The 26,291-nt window shown below is 28.3% G+C and overlaps 1 protein-coding gene across 2 annotated transcripts in view; it reads left to right on the top strand.

Annotated features, from left to right (window-relative positions):
- The window catches only part of LOC111628003 (TNF receptor-associated factor 4-like), a 146,890-nt gene that overhangs the window by 60,547 nt on the left and 60,052 nt on the right, over positions 1–26,291 (top strand). The window contains exon 1 of one of the 2 annotated variants that reach the window (XM_023371714.1): positions 12,506–12,981. The exons of the other annotated variant lie outside the window; for it this stretch is intronic. Within the exon in view, the coding sequence (XP_023227482.1) occupies positions 12,839–12,981 (143 nt within the window). The 5' untranslated portion in view covers positions 12,506–12,838. Of the gene's footprint in view, positions 1–12,505; positions 12,982–26,291 lie in introns of those variants that run through there. 2 annotated transcript variants of the gene reach the window in all.

The raw sequence follows: 26,291 nt of genomic DNA, 5'->3' as shown, positions 1-26,291 counted from the left end.
CGTGCAAAAACATTGATTTCTGTGCATAAAATTATAATATTTTTGAAAAAAGCTTCGCAAAAGTTCTTCTCCTAGATCAATTACAAGCGATTTTGCCTAAGAAGTGGACTGACAAAGTGTAAGATGGCTCCGTAATGAAAATTTTTAAGTTTATTTACGAACAGGACTTAAATTCTAAAAGGCAAGATCCTGTAAGATAAAATCCTGTTTTATAAGGATATTTTATTGGAAAAGATCTTATTTATAATGTTATTTTACAGGACAAGATCCTATTTTATAAGGATCTTTTACAGGACAAGATCCTATACGATCCTATCTTACAGGATTTAGAAGATCGAATCCAATTTTTAAATTGTGTCTTTCTCTGTTGAGATGTTTTAAAATCCCCTTAAAACACGAGGGATCGAGTTAATACGCGTAGCCTTCGTCTCCATTCATACAAAATGGAAAACCTGTCGTGTGTGTTGGACTGTGTGACGTAAAAAACCGATAGAAAACTACAAAAAGCAATAGAAGAGTCGCCTTTTTTAACCCACAAACGATTGACTTTCCCAAGACTAGACGAGTGCCTTGAGCAAAATATTTCTACTTCGCTAACAACTATAAGTAGTGAATAAGTCCCGAAAACCTAATTGAAGTGTAGAGGGGGAGGGAGGGCAGCGAAAAAAGTAGCGAGACAAACTGGATATCCCAATTCTCGATCGTTTCCTTCGCCGAAGGGCGATAGTTAGAACACGTGACGACGTGACGTTTTAGGTATTGTTGCTGTTTTGTGACGAGTTGGGAAAGTTAGGTGTGACGAACGTTTACGTCAAAGTCCCTTTTGAAATTATGTATTCTGTCGGACAGATTTCGTGTGGGGATTCTAATTATCCATTCAAGATAGACGAGAGGTACGATATTTCTGTTGTTTCGACACAAGAAATGTGAGATACTAGTGCAGTGGCGTGACGTGGGTGTCAGCCGCCCGGGGCGGAGGAAAATTTCGCCGCCCCCTTATTTAGGTATCTCAATTTAAAAGACTAAAATTCAGTTTCGTCACAGAATAAGTAATGAAAAATTCCGTGCTCATTTCAATCGGTCCGAATCGTAGGTGCGACGAAAATATGAAATGAAATGGTTCAAATTTTTACAAGATATTATTATTATTTATTGTGAAATTTTGCCGCTCCCACTACGCTACGCTACTGTACTAGTGAGTATAAAGAAGATAGGGAAAGGACAATTAAAGAGACAAGTCGGAATATACATAAACGGAAATAAGATAAAAAATGTCAACCAAGTGAGGTATCTAGGAATTTATTTTGACAGGGCCCTTACCTGGAAAAGTTACGTAAACAAAATCCATCACAAAATGTTCCAAACAATAAATATACTTTTGCAAATATCTCGTAATGTTTGGGATCTCAACTACAAATCCGCAAAGTAAATATATAAAGTGGCAATCGAGCCGACAGTTCTATACGGGATACAAGTGTGGGGAGAAGCCATTAACAGAATAGAAACAAAGAGGAAACTACGAACGATCCAAAGAAAATTTATGATAAATATCTGTAAAGCGTATAGAACGAGTCAATACACCTACAATAATATACACCGAAAGCAGGGTAGTTATTCACACCCTTAAAAACCAGAATAGTATAACTTTGCTTGCATACGAAACAATAGAATTGACTGCAAGAAAATACTGAAATTCCATTAGATCCCCAGCCATAAAGGGTACGAGGGAAACGATACTTCCGACACTCTGGCTAAAAATGCAGCAAAAAGTAACCTATCAATAACATACAGTAGAAAACCAATGAAAGCAGTTAAGTAAAAAATGAAAGAAATAATAGCCGCCAGAAGAGCACGTAGACATCTTAAACCTACTTACGAAATAAATAACTCAATGTTTGCTAGGACACGGTAACTTTAACGAATATCTCTTTCGAGTTGGAAAGAGAAATACCGACAAGTGCGATACAGACAGTGACACATTACTTATTCCAGTGCAGCGTCCTCGCGAAAACTTTATGAGACAATGTGTTTTGGCTGGCTGAAATTGGCCGCCAAAGCGCACAGCACTCGTGCAAAATAAAATGTTATACGATAATCTCTGTAAATTCATAAAAGCGAAGAAAAAACAGTCGGAATATCCACGAAACGACAGTGGAAGAACCGCTGCAAGTGAAGAAATTGATTATATTGTCAACAGGCAACTGATCATCTTGTACAGTACATATTGTATAATATTGTATTTATGTTACAACTGTTCACATTGTAAGTCTCAATATAGACAAAGTAACCTAAATTGTTTTTTTTTTTTTTAATTTTCTTGTAAAGTTTGTTTTGTTAATAAATGCCGAAGCACGACGACTCCGCAGACCCCTTTTCCTTCCATCTAGTCTATTACTATTACAGGTATACCTCGCCTTACGTCGGTAATTGGTTCCAGGAAAACGACTTAAGTCGAAAAACGACGTAAGTCGAATTTACTTGTCTCCGAATCTACTTGTCACTAGGAAAAACCATAAATTACTATTCCCAGTTCTGTATTTTATTTATTAATGCATTTTCAATAATATATGGTTAATAATAATCTATTTTAAGCTCACAAACAAATAAATTTTAGTTTTTAATAGAGTACAGAAAAAAGTAATCTAAATTTACGAATGCATGTACTATACTGTAAATACAGTACATACTTGTAAATGTATATATTTTAATATGATTTTATGTGCTTTAAACGCTTTTCTAGTGATATTACGACTTCAATATTTGTGGCGGACGGACGTAAAGTCGAATAAAATGACTTAAACCTAATTTTTATTTTTTCGTATACTTTTTTAACAAACGATGTATAATCGGGAACGACGTAACTCGAAACGACGTAAGTCGAGGTATACCTGTACTTCCTTCCTTTCATTTCTTTCGGGGCTAAGTCAGTCAACAAGACAGACAGCTCTCTTAAACTTTATTCTAATGTAATTTCATGTTGTTTCGATACAGGCGAACTTGTAATTTTAAAGTTAATTGTGAATTAGTTTAATACAAATAATATCGTTTAATTTTGTATCAGGCTTATTTGCAAAATTAACTCGTAATAAATTCATTGATTTCTTTATTGTTTCCTGCAAAATTGTAATTATTACGTCGGCAGTTCTGAATTAAGTTATTTTACATTGTTACGTCATTTTCTAATCGATTGTTGCGTCATATTCAAATTTACACGTAATACGCGAATCGATTATTATGTCATATTAAGATCTATTATTACGTAACATAAAATGCTATGTCATTTTCTGAACGGTCGTTATATCATTAAAATTTAAATGTCATACTCGAATCGATTATTATGTTATATTAAGCGCTATTATTACGTCATACGCAAGCCGTTTATATCGTCTATTATACCATAATCAGATTTACGGGTCATACTCCGATCGAGTGTTACGTCATATTAAAAAATCCAACAACGTGTTGCTTAACTTTCCCAGCAACATTTAGTGGCGCCATCTGTTCCGATATATTTTTAACTATTATAAAATGGTAAAAAGCTTAAATTTGAGGGTAGAGATGGGTTTTATAAAAAATTTTAAATGCTAGTAAGGAGTAAAATAGTCATTAAGTCCGACCCTATTGGGGATACACGCGACCCCTTTTATTTCTCCACCCCCTCGACCTTTAATCAACAAAATTTAATAGTATCGATTTTCCTAACAAACAAACCGCCCTGCAAAATTTCAGACATTTTCGACAAGAAAAACAGGAGTTATTAAGCTTCAAACAGGGTAAACAAAATTGTTCCCCCCACATACAAAAAAGAAAAACCCCATTTCAAGGTCCCCCGTGTTCAAAAATGTAAAAATCTGGGCGTCGCTTGTTGTTATTTTTTGCCACACTTTCCTTCTGTTACATATAACAGCCGGGGAGGTAAAAACATTATTACGTCATCTAACCGGAAGAAATTGAATTTATTTAAATTTGCTGAATGAAAAAAATATTTAGCAAATTGTTAAAATAATTATTTAAATTGTTAAAAATTGATATAATTTTTTATTCTCGAATACAGATTTTATATTAAAAATTTTACAATTTTTGTTATTAAAACTTATTAATATAAAATAAGTAACGACAATAATTTTAAGAGTTAAAAAAATATTTATAAAAAATAATTTCATTAATTATATACCTTATTAATTATTTATTTCTTTTTATATTTACAGTATTTAAATTTTTTATTTAATTCTTTCTAAATTAATTAATATATTAATAAGAATTTCAAATTTACTTAATTGAACATATTAAAAAATAAAATAGCTTTAGGATAGATTTTGAAAAAATGAAAAATAATTTTTTGAGAATAAGAAGTGTATTGGCAAAAAATGCAATTATTTATTATATTTTAATTTTTGTATTAAATTCATTTGTAAATGTTTTGTGAATTTTGTTTTATCTTCTAATGTATCGANTTTGATATGTACAATTTTATAGTTGTTTATTAAATGTATTATTCTTGTTCAACCTGTGTATTTACAGTAGTTATACAAAATTTATAATAAATGTTTACATTTTTAGAGTAAATTTTTAGATTTTCTTATTGGCCGCTTTTTATAATTACCTTTAAATATATAAATAAATTATATAATTAAAGCAAGAAATCCTGTCGGAAGAAGGATTTATATATTTTTAATTGATTAAAATAATTTTAAATAATTAATTAATGAATGTAGTAAAACTTTAGAACGTTTTTGTTTTTTTCAAGTTTTTATATAAATTTTTTGTTTATAGTCAGTCTGGAACCGATTGTTGCGTCATATTCGATTAACTATTACCTCACAAGCGTGCTAATTACGTGTATTGTTGTCGTATTCGGATTTATGGTCATAATTCATCAATTTTACGAAAAATGGACAAACTGTTTAATCTCGGCCCTCTCGAAAACTCTTAGAAACGTATTTTATGCTCTCTGGTTACTTTGATTAAATCATTTTCTTATTTGGATGCCATTAGCTCTCTGTTCAGATAGAAAGATGCCTTAGAGAACGTTAATTCGAACAAAAGTAGTCGTTGACCTCCTCTTGGATGACAGGATGGTTCCTTGATCGCATTTGCTCAAGCCGTGTCAAAATGTATGAAGAACAAACTAGCAAAGTAATTTTCTTCTTTACATATTACACTCGTTATACCCCACTCTCTAAATAGTGGGTGGCCCAAAAGTCAGTTAGCCATTGTAAATACTATATTAATGCTTTATTTAAACACTTTACTACTATGACGGTCCAAAATCTTTTTGTTTTAGAATAGTATCACCCCTCTAATAAACCTCGTGATTAGGTGAAAAGGGAAAAAGGGGGCCTTCTGCGGTCGATGACCGAGACGATCTCCTCGAAAAAAATCGTTAGTATATTAATAAAAGAAATCTCCTCCATTTGTTTAAAGGTAATTCTATAGACGTTAATATCAACAAGACGGGAATAAGAGATGTTTCTTACCCCCTCTTTGGTTGTTCGTGACAGGTGGTTACAGCAATAAATCGCCTCGTTCGTAGTCAAACGCACCGTTTGATATAAACAATATCTAGAGTGTTGATCAGTTTACAGAAATTATTGTTAGATGAATGTTAATTTATGGATGAGAGCCGTCAAACTTATAGAAGTTTATATTATAAAATCATATCTTCTAGACACCGATATCAATAAATTAAACAAATTTCTCTGTGCCAGTGGTCCGTACTAGCTAGATCCAGACATCAACACACGAACAGGTGTGCGTATAAATCATTAATGATGTCATAGTTCTCACCCCCACAAAAATAGTATAAAGAGGGCTTGGACGCAGTCCACAAGGCGAACACCTCCAGGGCGGACATCGACTGCTACATCTACTGACCCATACCGCCATAACTGCCGTGACGATCCAGGAACGTTTTTACCAACGACCCATATTACGGATCGGGAACTTAGAGGTATTTTTTTTGGATATCTATTTGTATACCCTCTCTCTGCGAAGTCTCTCTCCGAGAGGTCTCTCGTCTCTTAATTTAACTTAGAGAATAGAGATTACATGTTCCATATGAAAGACGAATCATTGTCGCGACGTAGAATAGAATTTTTGTAGCTCTTCGCCTTCGCCTTTGATATGTACAATTTTATAGTTGTTTATTAAATGTGTTATTCTTGTTCAACCTGTGTATTCATTTGGGAANAATGAAATAGAAATTAACATTACAGACCTCTGTCCAGCAGTTTATATTTTTCTGGTAAAGTCCAGTGGGTGTACTTTCTGTCGATTGTCTGATGCGTGGCATTTTCTTATCTCTGTCTTGATATCGACTCTCGCCATTAAGGATTAGTAATATTGAATATCTCAGGCAACCTACAAGACATTTGTTTATGATAATTGCCAACTTAGAAACATTGAGTATGTGTATAAATTCTTACTGGATATGTTTAAAATTTGTCAAAAAAATATTTTTTAACAAAGTAAAGTTATATTTAAAAATTAAAAAATGTTTGATAAAATATGCATACAAAAAGCTAAAATTGATTACAGTATTAAGGATTGCTTGCTTAAAAGTACACTAAACTAGTGACTAATTGGATATTGAATAAAAATTTATTATTCAGTTCAATGTATAAGTAAAATGTAAATATAAACAGCTGATTAATGAATTAAAGAATTTGTTAATTATTATTGGCACCCATTATTTAATTATTAAAGCGAAACTGTTGTTTAAGAAGTTTATTTTCCATATTAAAACATTCTGTTAACATACATTAAGTACAACTTGTTTGGTTTGCAATGTCAATAATACAAAAACCTGCCTACTCAGAAAAAGTGTTGGTCCTGGCAAAAATAAGTTTCTTCTCATATATTTTATTTTGTATAAAAAACAACATTAAGTTTAATACTTTGTAGAATATAATTAAAGATGAATTTTTAATTTAATAAGACATTTTAGAAAATATTTTATTTTGGTTTCAATCAAATTTAAATGCAATGTAAAGTAAAATATTAATAATACAAGACAAAATAATAATAATTATAATAATAATAATAAATAGCAAATAATTTTATTATTTGCTATTTAAATTCTGAAATTATGTTAAAAAAGTAATTTTAAGCTGTAAAAAATAGAGTAAATGTATCAATCCGAAGAATCACTTCATCGAGGATCGAAAGGACGGCATCAGCTGTAACTAATGACAATTTTTTCTTCCTTTTAATATTATTTTAATGGAATTTTTTCCAAATTTCAAGACTTTTTACATTAAATTTATTTTTAAAAATTAATGTAAGTAGATGAATTAGCAATTACTTTATCCTCTGACTATATATATTCGATAATAATTTTAGACATAAATAATATTGCTTATATTTATTTAAATTATTTTTTTTTAAATAACTTAAACGTAATTAATTTTTCAATTTTTTTTATGATTTTAGTGGGATATTTTATTAATATTCACATTATAATTTAATTTATATTCAACAAGTTCTTAATTAAATTTAACAATATTTTATTATAAAATATTTAAAATTTTTAAATAATAAGTAAGAAGAATCTTCAAATAAAAATATATTAACACTTTAACAAATTATTCAAAAGATGTAAATGTCTCCGAATAGCCATTTAAAAAAATGGCAGAGAAAATTTTTGTTTTTTTATATATACAGTAAAACCTTTCTAAAACGGAAACCCGCCTAAACAGGAAAACTTCTTCGGAACGGAGAGATTTCCCATGTTTAAAAAACACGCCAAGCCGAAAAACATACTTAATACCGTGTGATTCCGGTTTACACGGGTTTTACTGTATATATAAAAGACAGGTTTTAATGGTAAACAAGTTATGAAGTTAAAGAGCGAACAAACAGGTAGGCAGCTCAAAAAAATAATTGATACACAAATATTTGCGTTATTTTTCGAGCTGCCTGTTGTCTGTCGTCTCTTTAACTTCATAACTTGTTTATGCTAGTATTTTTTTCAAAATGGAGCCTATTTTGCAGAGACAACGTCAATATAGGCCTATAAATTAAAATAAGGAGATATTTGATTTGAGCGTGGAATTTCACTAAAGTTGATGAAATTTTAAAATTATTTAAGGTTTAAATTTGATATTTTAGACGTTAAAAATGTAAAATATGAAATTATCCAAGTCATAAAAATGCAACAATGAATTTTAATGGTTATCGATTAGAATAAGGTCATCATTATTGTCATTTTTAAGAGGGAATTTGTGAAATGATTTCGACACTTTCATGACGCTATCAGATGGCTGTAAATACTTCTCTTCTAAGTGCTCATTTATCAATAGAAGGAAGTCATGAAGCATCGTAAACTCCGCCCTGTAAGGCGAATTTCACAAGAAAAAACTTTATTATTTTATTCATTATCATTAAATTTTATAGAGATATGAATATAAAAATTATATTTTATTTGATTTTTAAGTCTCCTACGGAATTTATGTGTAAATTCTAGTAAAGATGCCTGCTACAGCGTCTCTAGAAACATCAAATGCAGATGCTCTGCGAAGAAATTCCTGTTTTTTAGTCATTTCTAACGAAATTTTTTGATTAATTTTTCATGTTTTATTTAAAAATGTCTATAATTTTATCTTAGAAATTGTAACTTTTTAAAAAACATACTATTTTATCATTAATAATATTGATAATGGATGTAGAATGTTAAGAAATAAAGCATAACTTTGATAGAAATATTGCTTTATCCGATATAAAATGGCTCATAAATTCAGGAATGTGGTTCCACCCTCTTAAGAAACGTTCAAGGAAGAAATATATGACAATTTCTCGTATCGAATAGAAATTTTAATGGCTAAATAGACGGATGTGGCTCTGAAATTTTAATTTTTTAATAAATTTTCTTAAGGATACGTAACTGGAAGAAATTCTTTCAAAATTTATAATTACTACTTTATCAATGATTTAAATTTAAATTTATTTATATTTAACGTAAAGTTGCAAGAATTTTTAAAATTAATTTAATATTTCTTAGTATCTAACTTGATAATGATGCCGTGGGAGAATGAATTTGCAATTAAAATTATATTTCGGTTTTTGCATTGTCCTATCTTATCTTCTACTTCGCATCTCTACTTTATATCTCTGCATTGCATCTACTTTGCACTTCTGCTCTCAACTCATCTCTATTCTGTATCCCTACTTTGAACCCATCTCTACCCTGCATCATTACTTTAAACCTACTCTATTCTGCATCTCTACTTTGAGTCCACCCGTATTCTTCATCCCTACTCTAAACCCATCTATATTCTACATTTTCAGTTTGAACCCTACTCTACATCCTTACTTTAAATCTGTTTCTGTTCTGCAACATTTTAGCGGACGTAATCTCTTTAGATATGCACTAAAGATACGATAAAGAAGATAAAGTTTCACTATTTGAAAGAATTTACAAGTAAATTGCTTTAAAAATGTTTACAATACGTGCGAAAATACTACCGAAAACTGTATTAAATCCCTTTTCTCTCGTTATATAAGGCCGTGAGAGGACTATTTATCAATTATATTTGGTGTTCGTCCACTCCATCACTTGCAGTTAGTTGAAGATTCTCAAAATAGCTCCTGTCTTCAAACTTGGATATAGTTATAAAAATCTTAATCTCACAGAAGTTAATCTTTAAACGTTTTTTTATATTAATTAAACAGAACTTTTAATTAATTAACGTTCTAAATAACGTATTATTAAATAACGTATAATTTTGTTTCCAACTTATGATATATATATATATATGCTTTCCATTTTTTAAATTAGCAATTTATTAAAACTGCTAATATAAATTAGCTANCCAAAACTACACATCGCACATGAATGGTGTTTGTATGTGGTAGTAGCCCCGAGTCTCCATTCATGCACTATGGTGGTTGCGTCTCGATAGCTATAAGGGTGCGGGAGGTATGGGCTTGAAAGTGGTTGAAAGTGGAAGATTTTCTATTTCGATTTTAAAAATTTTCGAATTCGAATTGGTTCGATTATAGAACGATTGTAAACGTTCCAGAAAATTGATCAAATTGAAAATAGTTCGTTTGACTGGACGTTACTTTTTGCCCACAAATAAAAACCCAGCGAAGCGGGTCCTTGCAGCTAGTATATATATATAAATTAACTAAAATTATAAATAAATATCATCGCTTCTTTATTAAATATTCTCAAGCTTAGTTTTTAAATTCTTAATTTATATTATTATAAATTTAATTACATTTGATTCCTCTATCGAGTAAATTTAAATATATGATGATATTATCTTTGTGATCCTTCCACTGAATAACATTACAAGAAAATCTGGTAACATTGTTGGACTTTCCCGGAAGTTTTTATTTGTTTTTATCCTAATAATTGCTACTATTATCCTTATAATTATTCGTATCGGTTCGGGGAATATGGCTCCCATCTCTTTAATATCTCTCGAAGTAATACACCGATTTTTCTGAAAATTTCTAGAAATATTCTCTTTAATAAATATCAATAAACATCCCTGCAAAATTTCAGGAATTTTTGACAAAATGCACATGAATTATTAAACTTCAAAGTGTGTAAACAAAATCATCCACTTTTGAAGCTTACATCCACACACTAACATCCTTACATACAGAAAATTTCTAATTTTTGAATTTCCCCTGAGTCCAAAAATGTAAAAATTTTAGGGAAGAGTAATTTTTTGACCCATTACCATATTTACTCTTTGTTAATATAAAAATTATATAAAATATTCTCTAAAAATTTATGTATAAGTTTGTAGGAGTACGGATTGCAGAGGTTGGAGAAACATTACAAATATCTTTAATCTGTGGATTGATGATGATGATGATGACTATGCTCATGAGTTATGATAATATCTGATGATATCTGCTCAATATTTATGATATCTGATTAACACATAATTGGGCTGAAATTTGAAATAATTATAGACCTATAAATTGCCACTCTCATCCGTTCGTCCGTCTGTCCGTCTGTCTTTCCTTAATCTCGAGAACGGAGTTATATATGTGAAAATCGAGACCAGATATGGAAACCTTAGGGGTATCCGATTACTTGTATATAAACTTCCGATACAAATCGAAAGTCATGTTATTCCAATTCAAAATTTCCCCCGAAAGTAGTTAATATATAACCGGCACCACTCAATTGGTAATGGAAAAGTATCATGTACAGAGACAAGCCACTACTAATTTGAAGGTGGAGAGCATATATTTTAAATTAAATAAATGAAAAAATATGATTAAAACTTGTAGCCCAGCATTGTGACTGTGTCACAATAAATAATTGCTGGTTTTATTCATAAAATTTAATAAATGAAATTAATTTTTACACTAAATTTTATACAGATTTAATACCAGAGCAAGAACATATAAGCTTTAGTGTAAAATAACAAATTATTTTATTTTTTATTGTTCATAAATGTTATATAAGGAAAGGAAAAAAAAAACTTTATAAACAAAAATAATTTTCCAGATAATTTCTCTCTTATCGTATGATCGAGGAAAACAATTATAATAAGATATTCTGTGATATTTTGCAGATTTTTTAAAGAAAATGAATAAGTAATTTTGGATAGGGAAAAAAGAATTTATTTAATTCCAGAACTGAAAAAAAAACACATTTTTATCCTCTTTGTATTTAATACTGTATTAAAATAAATTTATAAGAAAAGTTCTCAAATAAGTTTTAATTTATAAAATTATTTTAATATTCTCTGTCATAAGTTACTAATTTTAATGTAATACCAAATTTATGGCTAATTAAGATGTAAATATAATTTAAATTTATTATTTATGACGTAATAAAATTAATAAAGGAATTAATTACAAAAAATTAATGGAAAATATTTTAAATAAGCTTATAGGATTGAAAAAAATAATTATTTTTTATTTCTATATTTAATAAAAATTTAATAATATGAGAATTTAAATGTTAAAAAATATATAAATATTTTAAAAATATTTTGAATATATAATGAAAATTGTTATGATATATAAATGAATCTATATAAGAAGTTTAAATTTATAAAAATTAATTTTTTAGTGAATTTTACAATAAAGTAATAATTTATATCATCAATAAAAATCTGTAAGAATGGGTTTTCCTGTAAAGCAACTCTGTCGTACAGTGAAGCCAACTTTACAGTTAAATTAAATTTTGATTTTCGCTACTTAAAAAGCTAGAATTAATCAATTTTTGAATTATCTTTATCCTGTAGCCTTTTTTGCTGCATTTTTCTTTGTTTTTTAAAAAGCTTTCGCTAACGTTAGAGGAAAAAAATTGATGCAGAAAAAAATGCAACTAACGATATTAAATAGAAAACGTGGCATCCCTGCAAGTCTGGTGTAAAAAAAGAAACACCTATAAATGATTGAATAGCCTCCTATTTACAGATAGTGGCCTGCGAATAGTCAAGCGAACAGAAATCGTTGCCTTTGATATCGCAGCATCGATTGGACAAACGGAACAGTTTTATTTATTCTCTTTACTCTGCCAGAACGTTATCAATCCTAGTCCAGTATTTACTTTTATCTGTACTCCACATTCTTCAGGTGTATACTTATATAACTTATCTTCATGGTGAATAAACTGGCCGGCGGGGAAAAAACAAATTACTCGGGAACGATGTGTAGTTCCCCTACCCACAGATAGATGGCGCTAACTGTACGCTTCCAATCGTCCTTCAATTCAGCAGAAACCGGGATGCGAGTGTCAAGAGAAGACGAAATGATTTACGTGACTGCTCCTATTGGATCTGGCCCCGCATACCTGTGGCTCCCTCTACTAATGAAACATTAGAAAGATCGGAAGATGGCTCGAGGAGATACTGAGTAGGGAATGCCTGGACACGATATCGAGTTCCGTTCCGCATTGAAACGCCGCTACACCTGTCCTTTGTGCCGTCTGCCGATGAGGGAACCTGTCAGAATAACTACCTGCGGACATAGATTCTGTGACACCTGCCTGCAAGATTATCTCAGGTGAGCGCTTCCGGGTCGACATTCTCTACTAGACACACGATTTACATCTTAGTTTTCTTCCGTAGCATCCTGACACTAATTTCACTTCCTCGAGAGACAGATAAGCGAAATTTTATTTTAAAAAAATATATAAAAATTTGAGAAGCTAGCCAGTTTATTATTTTATGAGGCAGGTTTTCCAACTCAATACTAAATTAAACAGCGAGCTTCAGATTCTATAAATTCCGAGATACGTCGAAATTTTGATGAGTTTGCTAAACTCCTTCTTCCCCTTTTCATAAATCTTCACTTACAAATGATTACGTTACAGTCTGTCTGTACATTTATCTTACAACTCTTCACATTGATTTAGTACTTATTTACACATCTAATATATTATTGAAAAGATTTTTATGCACGAAATTTCCAGAATAAAAATAAGCCACGTGATATAAAACTTTAAAAATTGATCTATATATAAATAACAGATGGCGCTGTGAGTTACGAAAACATTTAGTATCTAAAAATAACTTTATTTTCAATTTATTAAAATAAAACTTTTTCTATTTTTTAAATAAGAATTATATTTAAATACATTACTTTAAAAAGTAAAATTATGTTTATAATTTAAGTATTTTTAATTTTAAAATAAGTTTAAATGCTAGTTTTGTTCTTCCCTTAAACTTATATGAAAATACTTAACACTAGGTGGCGCTGGCATTATCGGTTAATGCCAGCGCCACCTACAATGGAATTACGAACGTTTATTGAAAGTTAAAATCAAAATCTGATTATTATAAATATTCTTTTATGCTATTGAAAATTTAATTTTACTTTTAAAAAATATTCATCAATGTAGTTGTGATGCTTATTGCATTATGCTAGCGCAGAGAAGTTACACAAAAGCATTTAAAACATAGCTTTATCCATGAAGATCTATGAATGGCATATTTCATTTTGCATGAACCATTAGAAAAGAAAACATATGTAAAAAGTTTTAAATGTCCAAGTTATTATTTAAAATATAAATTTTACTTATTTCCTCAAATATTAAAACTTTTTTATTTGCCTCTGGACATTATTCTTCTAACAATCTATGATATGAATAGTTTAAAAGAATGTTAACTCTTGTATGTATTATGCAATTTTGCATACTATGAATATATCATTTCATAAATGAATACAGGGCCTTTATTGTTTGTAGTTTACAAGAAGAAAACTCTAAAAATCTAAAGGTTTTATCAATTTTAATAATAAATTATGAAAATGGGAAGTTTTTTAAAAGAATGATGCCTAAGAAGAGAACTCTTACATCAGTTTTCTTCTTAAAATGTACAATTGAATGAGTAAATTTTAGAGAAGATAGACTATTAAATTATTTAACATTATATTCGCGAAATTGTATGAGACAATTAGATGAATATATATAAGTTCTATCAGTTTAAAGAGCTTTATATTTTTAAATTGACAACTCCAAGAAGTTTGTTTTTTTAGTTTCTTAAATTATACAATACTTGGTGAAAGGAAAAATATGATTTAATATATAATAAAACATTAATTTTTTTTCACTTTTGACTGAAACTTATGTCTCAGTTTTCCTGTTGAAGCATCAATTGCTACACGAACAAATTGCCATTGTCAAAAATGTGCTCCGATGATAAAAGTTATGTTTTAAGATTTATATTTGCTATTTTCTCTTTCTTAATCTGTTTAAAATTTATAAAATATCTCTTTTTTTGTCTATATTTTATATTTATTAATAAATCTCTCTTCATAAAATCAGAAATTATTCAAAGAGCATTTCTGTTATTTGAACCATAAATGACAGATTTCTCTCAAAGAAAAAAAAAAGGAAGACAAACGAGTTTCTGGTTCAAAAATGTTGAATCGATTTTATTTTTAACAAATTCACACTAAATTTAATCCTTTTACTTTATATTTTATCAAAATATCTCTTCCGTTCCTTTTTTTCCTCCTAAGGGATGCTGCTACGCATAAAATATTAATAAACCTAAAGAGGAAATACATAATTCTTTAAATATAAAATAAGTTTATTGTCCTATAAATTTTAAAAATTTATAAAGGATTAATTTGTTCTAAAATCCCTCTAACATTATGTTATTATGCATCCTTACTCGTTGCAACAGATAATCTTACAGTGGATTGATAATTAAATGCAAACACTTAGTATTAAACACATTATCTTAAATTAATTTTATGAAAATGGAAGGTAAAATCTCGACAAGATATTAAAAAAATTATGGCTTCTATCAAATATTTCTAAGGAAAATATCAATCTTTTTATTGCTTCGTTATAAGACCTCGACCAAGCTAAGTACCTTTATTGAGTGATCAAGTAGAACCTCCTATTTCGTGTATGAGATGAAAGTAAACGCCCACGAATTTCTTTGTCAAACTTATAAGAAGTGATTGCAAGCACAATTATAAGAATCAAACTTAATTCCAGCATTCGCTTTAAAATATGATAAAATTAACTGTAGATGATTTCCATTTATAAAATTCGCATGTTTTTCTAAAAATTCATTTAGTCTATTACTCTTATTAATATTTTGACGTGTATTATAACGAAATTACAGTATGCATCATCAGTGATGCGATATAACTCAATTAAGAGCGAGGAAAGCAATGATCTTCCATTGAAAAAGAGTATTATTATTATTATTATTTTAAACCAGATTGAAAGGATGCCAACATTTATTTAAACTTTTGTAGAAATGACAATTATCTTCATTAGTTTAGAATTAAAATCGAATAGAGAATTTAAATTTATAGTTAAGTTAAATATATAAACTTATCAAAACGAACCTTCTGTTTAAATTGATGGGGATTATCCCAGCTGACATTTAGATTACTATAGTCATTAGAACTGATGCAGACAGCCATTGATTATATACATCACTTCTCTATTTAGGAAGCGTTTACTAATATAAGGAATAATGCATTATTGTCTTCAATTAATGCCTTGAAATTTAAATATCCAATAATATAATTCAATATATTTTCTGAATTGAATAAATTTAATTTAGATAAATTATATTTGCAACTTGAAAACTGGAGGGAGGAAAAATATATTTTTGCAAATACTTTATAATTTATTTATTATTTATTTATGGAATATTTTATAAGATAAAAGGGTTAAATATAAAATTGTATTTTTGTAAGAAAGAAAACCAACAGAATTGGAATTTTTATGCAATTTTCTCGAACGTTATTCGATAGTTTTTAGTATAAATATTCGTTTTATTTTGAAAGTTGGCAGTAATTTTCATGTTATTTGACATCTTTCATTATTCTCGTAAGTCGTGACTCGTCGCATTCCTTCGAGGCAATTTCTTTCCTTGCAAATAGGAAATGTAGATAATGCTTAGTACTTTTTGACAGGACTTATCACGCGCATATCTTTTAATATTACAATCATTTCGCTTTCTTTTATAAAGTTATACAAAGATTTATATTTAAATAAATTAATATTTAAAAGTTAAAATTAGGATTTAAATATTTAAGTTGTTTATAAAAAGTTACCAGCTTTGCCCCTGTAAATCGTTCTTTTCCTTATGGCAGACGTGTTTCGAAGAAAAGTAAACAAAACGTGAAGTATTAACACTTTTATTTAAACTATTTTTTTTATATAAAAAGCGATTTAATCCTTAAATTTTTCTAAATTTGTTATCAAAAATATACAAATATAATAAAAATAACTACAAATTTTTATGTAAATTTAAACAAAATAAGTATTAATGCATTGAGATAAGTATAAAATTCATCACTTTTTAAAGATTCTTAACTTAATGTGGTGCATAATAATAGTAATCTATCTAAGTTATTACGTATTTTACAATATTTTAACAGTTTTATGTAAAATTTTACAATATCTAACTATTAAAATAATATAAATTGAAGCATTTGTGCTTAATTTTTTACTAAAAAAGGTAATATTAAAACATATATTTATATACGAAAAATAGAAATAAAAATTAATGTAAAAAATTAAATTGTTAAATCTTAAAAATAAAAAAGTAAAGAAGAGAATTAGCAATTTAAAAAAACATCGTTTTAACAACTTAAATTTAGGTTTTTCTTGAAAAAATTAGCCATTAATATCATATCAAATTATCAAGATATTAATTTCTTAAGCGGTTTTAAAATTAGAGAAAAAATTAAAAATCAATGTTGGGTAATTTAAAGTTAATTTAATATTAAAATTTTATTAAATTACTTACAAAAACTTATCAATCAGCTATCTGTAGTATAGCAAAAGTTTTATTTTAAGAAAATTTTCAAAAATATATATTTATACTTTTCCTCAAGACAAATTTACATTAAGCAAAGTTAGGAAATTTTCTACTTAATTTAAACTTTTCTACGTTTTCTTCTTATTTATTTTCTTGGCTTTTAAGCTTTAAAAAATGCAGAAACGTAAAAACAAATGTAAATGATGATAAAAAAGGTGGATAGCTTCAGGAATTTCTGATATTATATCCATTATAATAATATACTGTAACAAAATCTTGATTTTTAGAGCTTTTTTTCGCCTTAAAATCTATGATTTTTAATCTTTTTATATATAAAATTTAGCTAAAAATAATATATATAATTTAAAACATATTATACAATAATTTTATTAAATTTTAGGAGAATTAAATCAATTTGAGGATAATTATAATCTTATTTTTTATCTTGAAAGAAAAATTTTAAATAATCTTTTAACAGGAAATACCATTTATTGTATGTGGCTGTAACGATGTTAAAATCGACCTAAGATAAGAATGGCCTTCTCAGAATTTTAAGTTATATCCAAAGAAAGATGAGTTAAAATAGTAACTCCAAATTGAGTTTTCAAAGAAGGAATTATATATGTGTATAAAAACTACTATAAATTTTATAATTCAAGAAGTTTAATTTATTTTCTTATAATTCCATAAAATCTATATAAAGACAAGAATTTTTGCTTGATAAATTAAATTTTGAGTTTGATTTATAGCAGTAAAGTTTACTACATTTGAACTAGTTATTAGTTTGGATCTCATCCAGGATATCTTCCAAAATCGCCAGCCAAAATTCGATTTTATACCTTTATTTTTTGACCCAAATTAATCTTTATCCTTCTTATTCAACGTATTTCTTATAGAGGATTGCTTTTCCTATAGCTTGAACTTTATATTATGTTCTCCTAAAATCTAAATGTATACATAACTATACAGACAATGGCTCTGTAAATCTCGATGTACCTCTTTAACGATATATAATCTAACTATTATCTTATAATATAAAGAAATTAACCTTAATCTTTCTTATCCACCATTTTTTATAGATATTCGAAAGATCTCTTCTCCTAAACTTTAAGTATATATATTACTTTACAAAGAATGATTCAGTAAACCTCAAGCTACTTTTCCAACTTTGCTTCTTATCGTATAATATATTATAAATAGTATTATTATAAAATGAAGAATGACGAGTTCGTAACAGAACTTATCACGTGTAAACATTAATTTAAGGAAATCCGGCCATTTAAATATGAAAAATATTCTTTGTTTAGAATAATCCATCTTCATTGATGAAAGGATGCAATGGCACATGTCTATCCTCTCATTAATCTGCATTGATATGAAGGATAGAAGACCAATAATTCGATAAAATTCAATGTTATGATTTATGTATCTAGTTGAGTAAATGATAAACTCTTCTCCAGGATTGACCTCTTGTTTACGTAGCAAAAATTGAATAAAATATTCATTTTATTTACTTATTACGCTCGTTTTGAATAATTTTGCACAAAAATAAATGAAAATATTTAAGTGTCGACTCGAGAAAAATCATCTTAATTTTTAAAAATTGTGATATATGTCGAGTGAAGTGAGTAAATGCAAAATACTAAAGAGAATTAAGTTTTTAAAAGTAATTTATATGCTAATGAACATTATTAAAACGTTTTAAAACTTTTTGCCCACTTTTACTCTTGCTTGTTTATAGATTCGAATGAATATTTAGATTTTATTTAGAGTTTATCGTGTTTTCTATCCACTATTTATGTCGTTTTTTAAATAAAATTAAACTTAAAAATTGAATATAATCTGCGAAACTGTAAGAATTCTAATTATTTTATATAAAAATGAGAAAATTACTTTATAAATTGCATGTTCTTTCTTTACATATGATACTGCTACTCACTTAAGTACATGAAGAACACATATCAACTATATCTTCAATAATAGTACCAGTATATATACTACACATCATAGTAATGAAAACATATGCAGAGAATGAAAATATATATATATGCTTTCCATTTTTTAAATTAGCAATTTATTAAAACTGCTAATATAAATTAGCTATAAATTATATAAAAATGCTTATATAAATCGCTGATAAATTTATATAAATTTATTAGCAATTTATTAAGAGTGGCCCAAATAGTCAGCTAACTATCCTATGAGTTTTTATACTTTATAAAATTGGTAGAAACGTGATTAAAATATGTTTAAATATTAAGGTATTTGAGTAAGATAAAAGAAAACCTTTTAATGTTACGGTTAATTGACTTTGGGCCAGCACGTATGAATACAATAAAGTTTTTATGTAAAATAATGATAGCATATATCTTAACACGCAAACGGGTCTAGAAAATTCCCGATGATAATCAGGAGTACGCATCACTTGAAATTAATCACCTTCAAAATCTTCCTCCGTAAAAATTTTGCTGAGCTTTTTAAAGTTACGTTTTTAATATAAAACCAGAAACTGTATGAATTTAAACCAGATAAAGAGGAAACTTTTGGAAATTATTTAGTGGAAATAAGCATTTTTCCATGTCGGAGTTTATAATCATTTGTGATAAATTAAAGCAACTTGCTTCGACAATTTTCACACGCGATATGTCATATTAACTTTGAAAAATTGTCTTTCTTTTTCAAAAAAGCAAAAGAAAAAAAGTGAAATTCCTTCTTCTGTCCTCGGTGTAATTCTTAAACAAGATATCTTTCATCTTTATTTTCTTTCTTGGTAAACGGAGCGTGATAGACAAACAGACAACGTTGAAAATTATATACATAGAAATTATTATTACTTTTTTATTTAAAACGTAAAAATATTCTTATATAATAGAACAATACATAAAAATTTGCAAAAGAATTCGAGTTCCTTCCATTAAATCACACCTTTGTTCGAGAGAAAAAATGACAACAACACGAAAGTTTCGGTAACCTTAATTAAGAGTGATTAGTACAATTAAGAGTGTGAGAGCAGAGAAGTAAATCCTTTAATTATATCCGTAAATTGTGGAGGTAACTAGAAATACAGTAGAACCTTTCAACCTTAACCACAGCGCTTGCATTTCTGAATATTGTACAAAGGTATTTTTAATTAATATCGATTTTTCTCTCTTCTCTTTAAACTATTTTTTATCAAGTTATTCCCAATGTAACTCGTCGCAGTCTTCTATACATTAATTGATTTTAATATCCATTTTCTGGCCATACTTTCTTAAGAAATGGGTTGAAGCGAGTATTGGGTTAATGGAGAAGAGTATAAGAAATAACTGACGTATCTCGAAACTTTCAGAATTTAATGATAGTTTCACTTCTTCAGATGGAGTCATTATTAATTCAATTCTGTTATATCTTCTAGTAAATCGAAATTTCGGAAAAAGGTAAAAATACTTTGAAATATTTGAAATTTATCGCGGCGGCATCTCGAGGGTCTTCAGGTATTTTTTCATTTTAGTCGCTTTGTCTATCTTCTAATCGTTGCAGCGTATTTAAATTTGACTTATATTACTATAAAAGTACTTTAAACAAATTTTTATAAAAGATAATAAGAGCTGGCAATACTCCAGTTTGACGATGTAATGATATTGATATAGGAGTGATAATGGATACGCCTGAAGATGATGCAATATTCTTCAAATATTATAAACTTTCTAGCTGGAAAAGTAAGCAATTTATCTAAGAATAAATTACTTTATTGATTTTGTATATAACTATTTTGGATTTTTTTCTTTCGGAGTTTGTCGTGTCAGATGTCTTCAGTAGATCTGGATGAGGTTTTTTCCACGGATATTCACGAAATTGCTGAGATTTTCTCGTGCTACGGTAAGACGTTTTCGCTTGACATATTTCTCCATCGGAGAAAATCGTTATTGTATTAGAAAGAGTTGTCGAGCGGAAATCAATTCGTATAAATGCATTATCTAGATTGAATATACGGTTGTAACTTATGATTAGTGATTCATACGACTGTAACTTTTCATTCTTCTGTCAAAAAATTTGTATTATTTTTATTTTTTCAATTTAGAAAATGTTTTAAGAACGTTACAACAATCATTGAACCCTTCAATACTCAGTTACTTATAAAAATATGCCTTAATATTTATGATGCGAAAGATCATTGGGGCGCCTCTAGTGACCAAAATTGAAATTATACTGCCAATTACCGATTATACGTATTAATAATGTTTACTAAGCTGTTTCTAATTTAGTCACTAGAGGCGCCCCGATGTTCGATTGAATAAACTCAAACTTATTTATAATCACATATCATTCGAATTAGATAATGCTTACTTAATTATAAATGTTTGATATTAAAAATAAGCTTATAAAATGAACTTTACTGTGTAAAACGTATGTCTGAGGGCAATTTTCTTTATATATTTGATTTACACGAAATTCCAAAATTTTGAAGATCGCTCGGTGATATTGCGAATGAAGAAAATTACAAAATAAAAATTATTATGAATTATTTGTATGTATTATTCTACATTGAATCTCAAACAATGTCGACATTTTATAGTTAAATCAAACATAAAAAATTTACTGAATAATTTCTGATTTTCCTTCAGCAATTCAATATTAATAAGGATTTATCAATGCCATTTGAAAGTATTTTTTTGTACTTTTTCTTGGCAATTCGATCTGGAAAGAAGAAAAGAAGATCGTTTTTTCCGGTTTCTACTTTGAATGCAAAGATTTACAATTTACCTAACTTCATGCCACAGTTTGTTTAATAATATAAGGAAAAAGCAGAAGGATGAACTAGTCAGAGTCTATCCAAACTGAGAAGAATCGATGTTGTGGATCGATGGAATAGCTGGAGGTATCTGTCCAGTCACGTGGTTGTCACGAGTGGAATGGGAGAGTGTCGTTGCTTAGTAACGGGATATGGCGATTGAGTCTTTGAATGAAACGAAAATTTCTTGATATCCTAGAACAATTTGTTACAGAATAAACGAGACTCAACCTATCTCTCTATACCCGAATAACACCAGAATGCGTGATAAAGAAAGTACAAAGGGTAAATCTTATTAAAAATACAATAAAGCAAGAATTACTCGATTTTGATGAACTTTTTGCAACTTTTATATTGCCTTTTACGCGATGATTTAATGAATTTTAATTCGATTTTTTCTATCATTTTATCTACAGCATCAATTCTAGTCTTTCTTAGCAATTAAGATCCAATATTTTTATCCGTTGCGGATACTTTTTTCTTCAAAACTGTATTATATTTGTGTTGATTTTCTGCGTTTTATTAAAGTTTGTGCGAGATGTTTCAAAAAATTCATTTATAATATCAATATTTCTCAATGTAAAATCACCAATCTGACTTTTACATTAAACAGATAATCGCGCCTCCAAGAAACCTAATAATTTTACCATAAATATTTTACAACTTTCAAATTTCAGCATACGCACTTAATGTTATAACTAAATTATTAACACCCCAACAGAAGCTTCATTCTATATTCAGGCCTCTAGAGTTAAGCCATCTGCAAAGCTCGAGGCTATTACTATTGAGGATAATGTTGATGGATGCATCCGATTACATCACATCATCGCATAATGACGAGTAATAGGAGTGTTACTATACTCTAAATGCGGTGCATTCTTTCTCACTGGGGAATCTTTCTCTCTTCTATGACAATGTACCACCTACAAAGCAATTAATTTAATGATGTTACGCCATATTTTTTCGCTTTAAAACTAGATGACTGATTTTATCGAGCTGCATTCCTACTTCTCTACCGCTTTGTTAAGTACTAAATCTTTAAATATTTGTTTTTTCCCCTCTTTCTCTCTGCATAGACGATCCGTTTAGTGATAAGATACCGAGATGCTATTCTTAACTCTGATAAGAAGCGACTTAATTAGTAAAAATGTTATGTGTAATGTCGTTAACATGTAGAGAAAATTTTGCAAAATTTTATTACTTTTACCACTTTTTAATAAATTTTTATAAGATAGGGAATGAAGCGGAGTACAAGAGAGATGCTCTTCATCATCTCGATGTAAGAGATGTTCACTAGAACGAGTATCTAAGTTAGAAATTTTATAATTTAAAATAAATTAAACTAAAATTTGTACAAGAAAATGGACTTTTATACTTTTTAAAATTAATTTTACTTAGCAACATTCTTATATATGCATATAATTATTTATAGTAATACTGATCTTTGTTACTTTCACAGACAGTTAAATGCTCTCAATAGAACTTCTATAAGTTGTTTCAAATTTATCTTACATCAAAATAACTTTTTAAATATAAAAAAAAAGAACAGAAGATTGTAAAATTCATCAACTATTGAATAAAAATACAGTAGCATATCTACCTTAAAATCAGAAAAAGAATAATTATGTATTCACAGAAAGATACGATATCCGTATCTTAAAACCTCTACTTAGAAACAATTATTTTGAGGATACAAAAAGAAAATATATAATATGCTATAGATAAAAAGCTATATTTTCTATAATACTCTTCAATCATCATTCGAGAGGAGAAACGAGTTTACTCGCTTCATCTCGACGAAAAGAAGGAACTATCAACAAACACTCAGAGGTTAATTAGGGAGACTCGTCCTTCTAATTAGATGCTAGAGGATATCGTTCTCAGATAGGTTGGCAACACTTGCCGCTACGTCGAAATAACTTCACGCTACCGGACACTCTCTGTATTGTTCCTCAAATTGACAAGTCGACCTTGACACAAGGCTGTGGGAAAAATATATTGATCGTCGGTAGCAAAAAATTGCCAATTTCCCCCCTCCAAGTCTTATCCTTCGAAACATCTAAGCGAATTAATTAATAATAGCGAGAAAGGAATGATAATTAAAATTTAATTATGATTAATAAATACAAGGAGAAGGAATGTTATTATTTGAATTTTTTCCAATATTTTTTGTAAGAAAACATTAAAATATTTTTCTTAAATTTAAATATTGTCCGTCTTAATTACGCGAGTGGACATCATTATTCATTGTTAACAATTTCGGAATTTTGATAATGTCCATTGATAATTTTCAACGTTTTTTAAACTGTTTTTGTAGATTTTTTTCTACTTGTTTATAATTTAAATTCTATTTTCAATGGAATTTAGCCCGTGTTTTCGCCTTAATTAAGAATTCAAAGGTTGGCCTAAAAGTCGGTTAACTTCAAATGCTTTAATTTCATCTTTTCGCAAAATACGTTGATATAAATTCATATTGGCGAGCGCACGAAAACAAGGCACGGATAACTGACTTTTTGACCATTCTGTATTTTTTATAACCGGCCCACATCCGGTAAATGACGAGTATTCTTCATTTATTTATTTATACTCGAAAAGTTTTACATTTTCTATTAAGTTTTCTGTATGTAAAGTTTCTCGTCGCTCTATTCTAACTTCCGTCGCTATTTTTTTTATTTTTTATTTTTTTAAAATTATTTAAAAATTACGCTTAAAATTTTGACTTAAGCGTAATATAATTAATTTCTTAATTATTTTTATAATATTTATTTCGTTCTAGAACTATAATTTTTAATTTAAAATTTTTAAATGAAATATCTAAATAAATTTTAATTTATATTTTAAACACCAGAGGTCTGGTAATTAATTACGTAACGGTTCGTTCGGTTTGAATTGCGCGCGCTTTTATGTCAAATGACGTAAAAAAATCTACATCAGGAGCCCTCTGGTGAGTAGATATTATTACAGAATATTTTTTAGGTATTATAAAAATTCTTTTAATTTAAACTACTTTTCATAATTTTTTAAAAAATAAAAATAATATTTTTTATATTTAAAGATATTATTTTCACGAGGATAACTAATAATATATAATAATAAATATAAAATTCCAAGTACATTATTTGGTTCATTAACCTATGCTGAAAAGAATTCAATCGGGATGTTGCAATAAGAACAGCCATTTGAACTGACTTAACAGATTAATGTATCCGAAATCAGGATAAGTGCAATTCGATGTTATTGGGGCATCGTCCCATCTTCTCAAAGAAACAATTTCATTCGCTAATTAATTTTACACGAAACAATATCCTTTTCTATGTTATAGCATCATTAAAATGGATGCGGTTTAAATTACGATACCGCCGAAAGTACTGTACTTGACGTTTATTTTTGAATCGTTCTTTTAAATACGAATTTTTATATTTATATTTTAATTGATTTTTAAAAATTACTTACTGAAATATTCGGTCAAATAATCAAGTTTTAACAGCAATTCTTCGATAATCTTAATGGAGTTAGCTCGTCGCCACGATGGCACACTCGCGATTCGAGACAATTTACTTAAAATTTATAATTAAAGTTTGGTTACATATATGATTTATTCCGATACATTTCATAGATTTATATGGAATTTATCAAATAAAACCCATTAATTATCACGAGATACCGCAATTAAATGTCATTCTAACAGTCGAAACATGCCGTTAATTACTACGATGTTCTTATAAGGACTTCAGATTTGTTTTTGAAGTATTTTCCTGTTCATGAATTTTTATATTTGTATCTACAGTTTAAGCTGTTTTTAAATTACTTACTAAAATATTTTTTCCGAATATCCGTATTTTTATAAATTATTTTGGCAATTCTTCGATAGGTTTCAGTCGTTGCGCTGATGGCACACTTACTATCATAACGATTTTTTTAATATTTATAATTAAAGTATAAACTTTTTATGAAGTATTTTGAGTCTACTTGACCATGTACCGTAGACCTGTGCGAAATTTAGCAGATAAAAAGCATTNTTCGAGACAATTTACTTAAAATTTATAATTAAAGTTTGGTTACATATATGATTTATTCCGATACATTTCATAGATTTATATGGAATTTATCAAATAAAACCCATTAATTATCACGAGATACCGCAATTAAATGTCATTCTAACAGTCGAAACATGCCGTTAATTACTACGATGTTCTTATAAGGACTTCAGATTTGTTTTTGAAGTATTTTCCTGTTCATGAATTTTTATATTTGTATCTACAGTTTAAGCTGTTTTTAAATTACTTACTAAAATATTTTTTCCGAAT

Source organism: Centruroides sculpturatus, unplaced genomic scaffold (genome assembly GCF_000671375.1).
Source record: "Centruroides sculpturatus isolate CEXI.00-Female unplaced genomic scaffold, Cexi_2.0 scaffold486, whole genome shotgun sequence".
In the NCBI taxonomy this organism is placed as follows: Eukaryota; Metazoa; Arthropoda; class Arachnida; order Scorpiones; family Buthidae; genus Centruroides; species Centruroides sculpturatus.
Note: the sequence above shows the minus strand (reverse complement) of the source record. Positions and strands in the feature narration are given on the sequence as shown.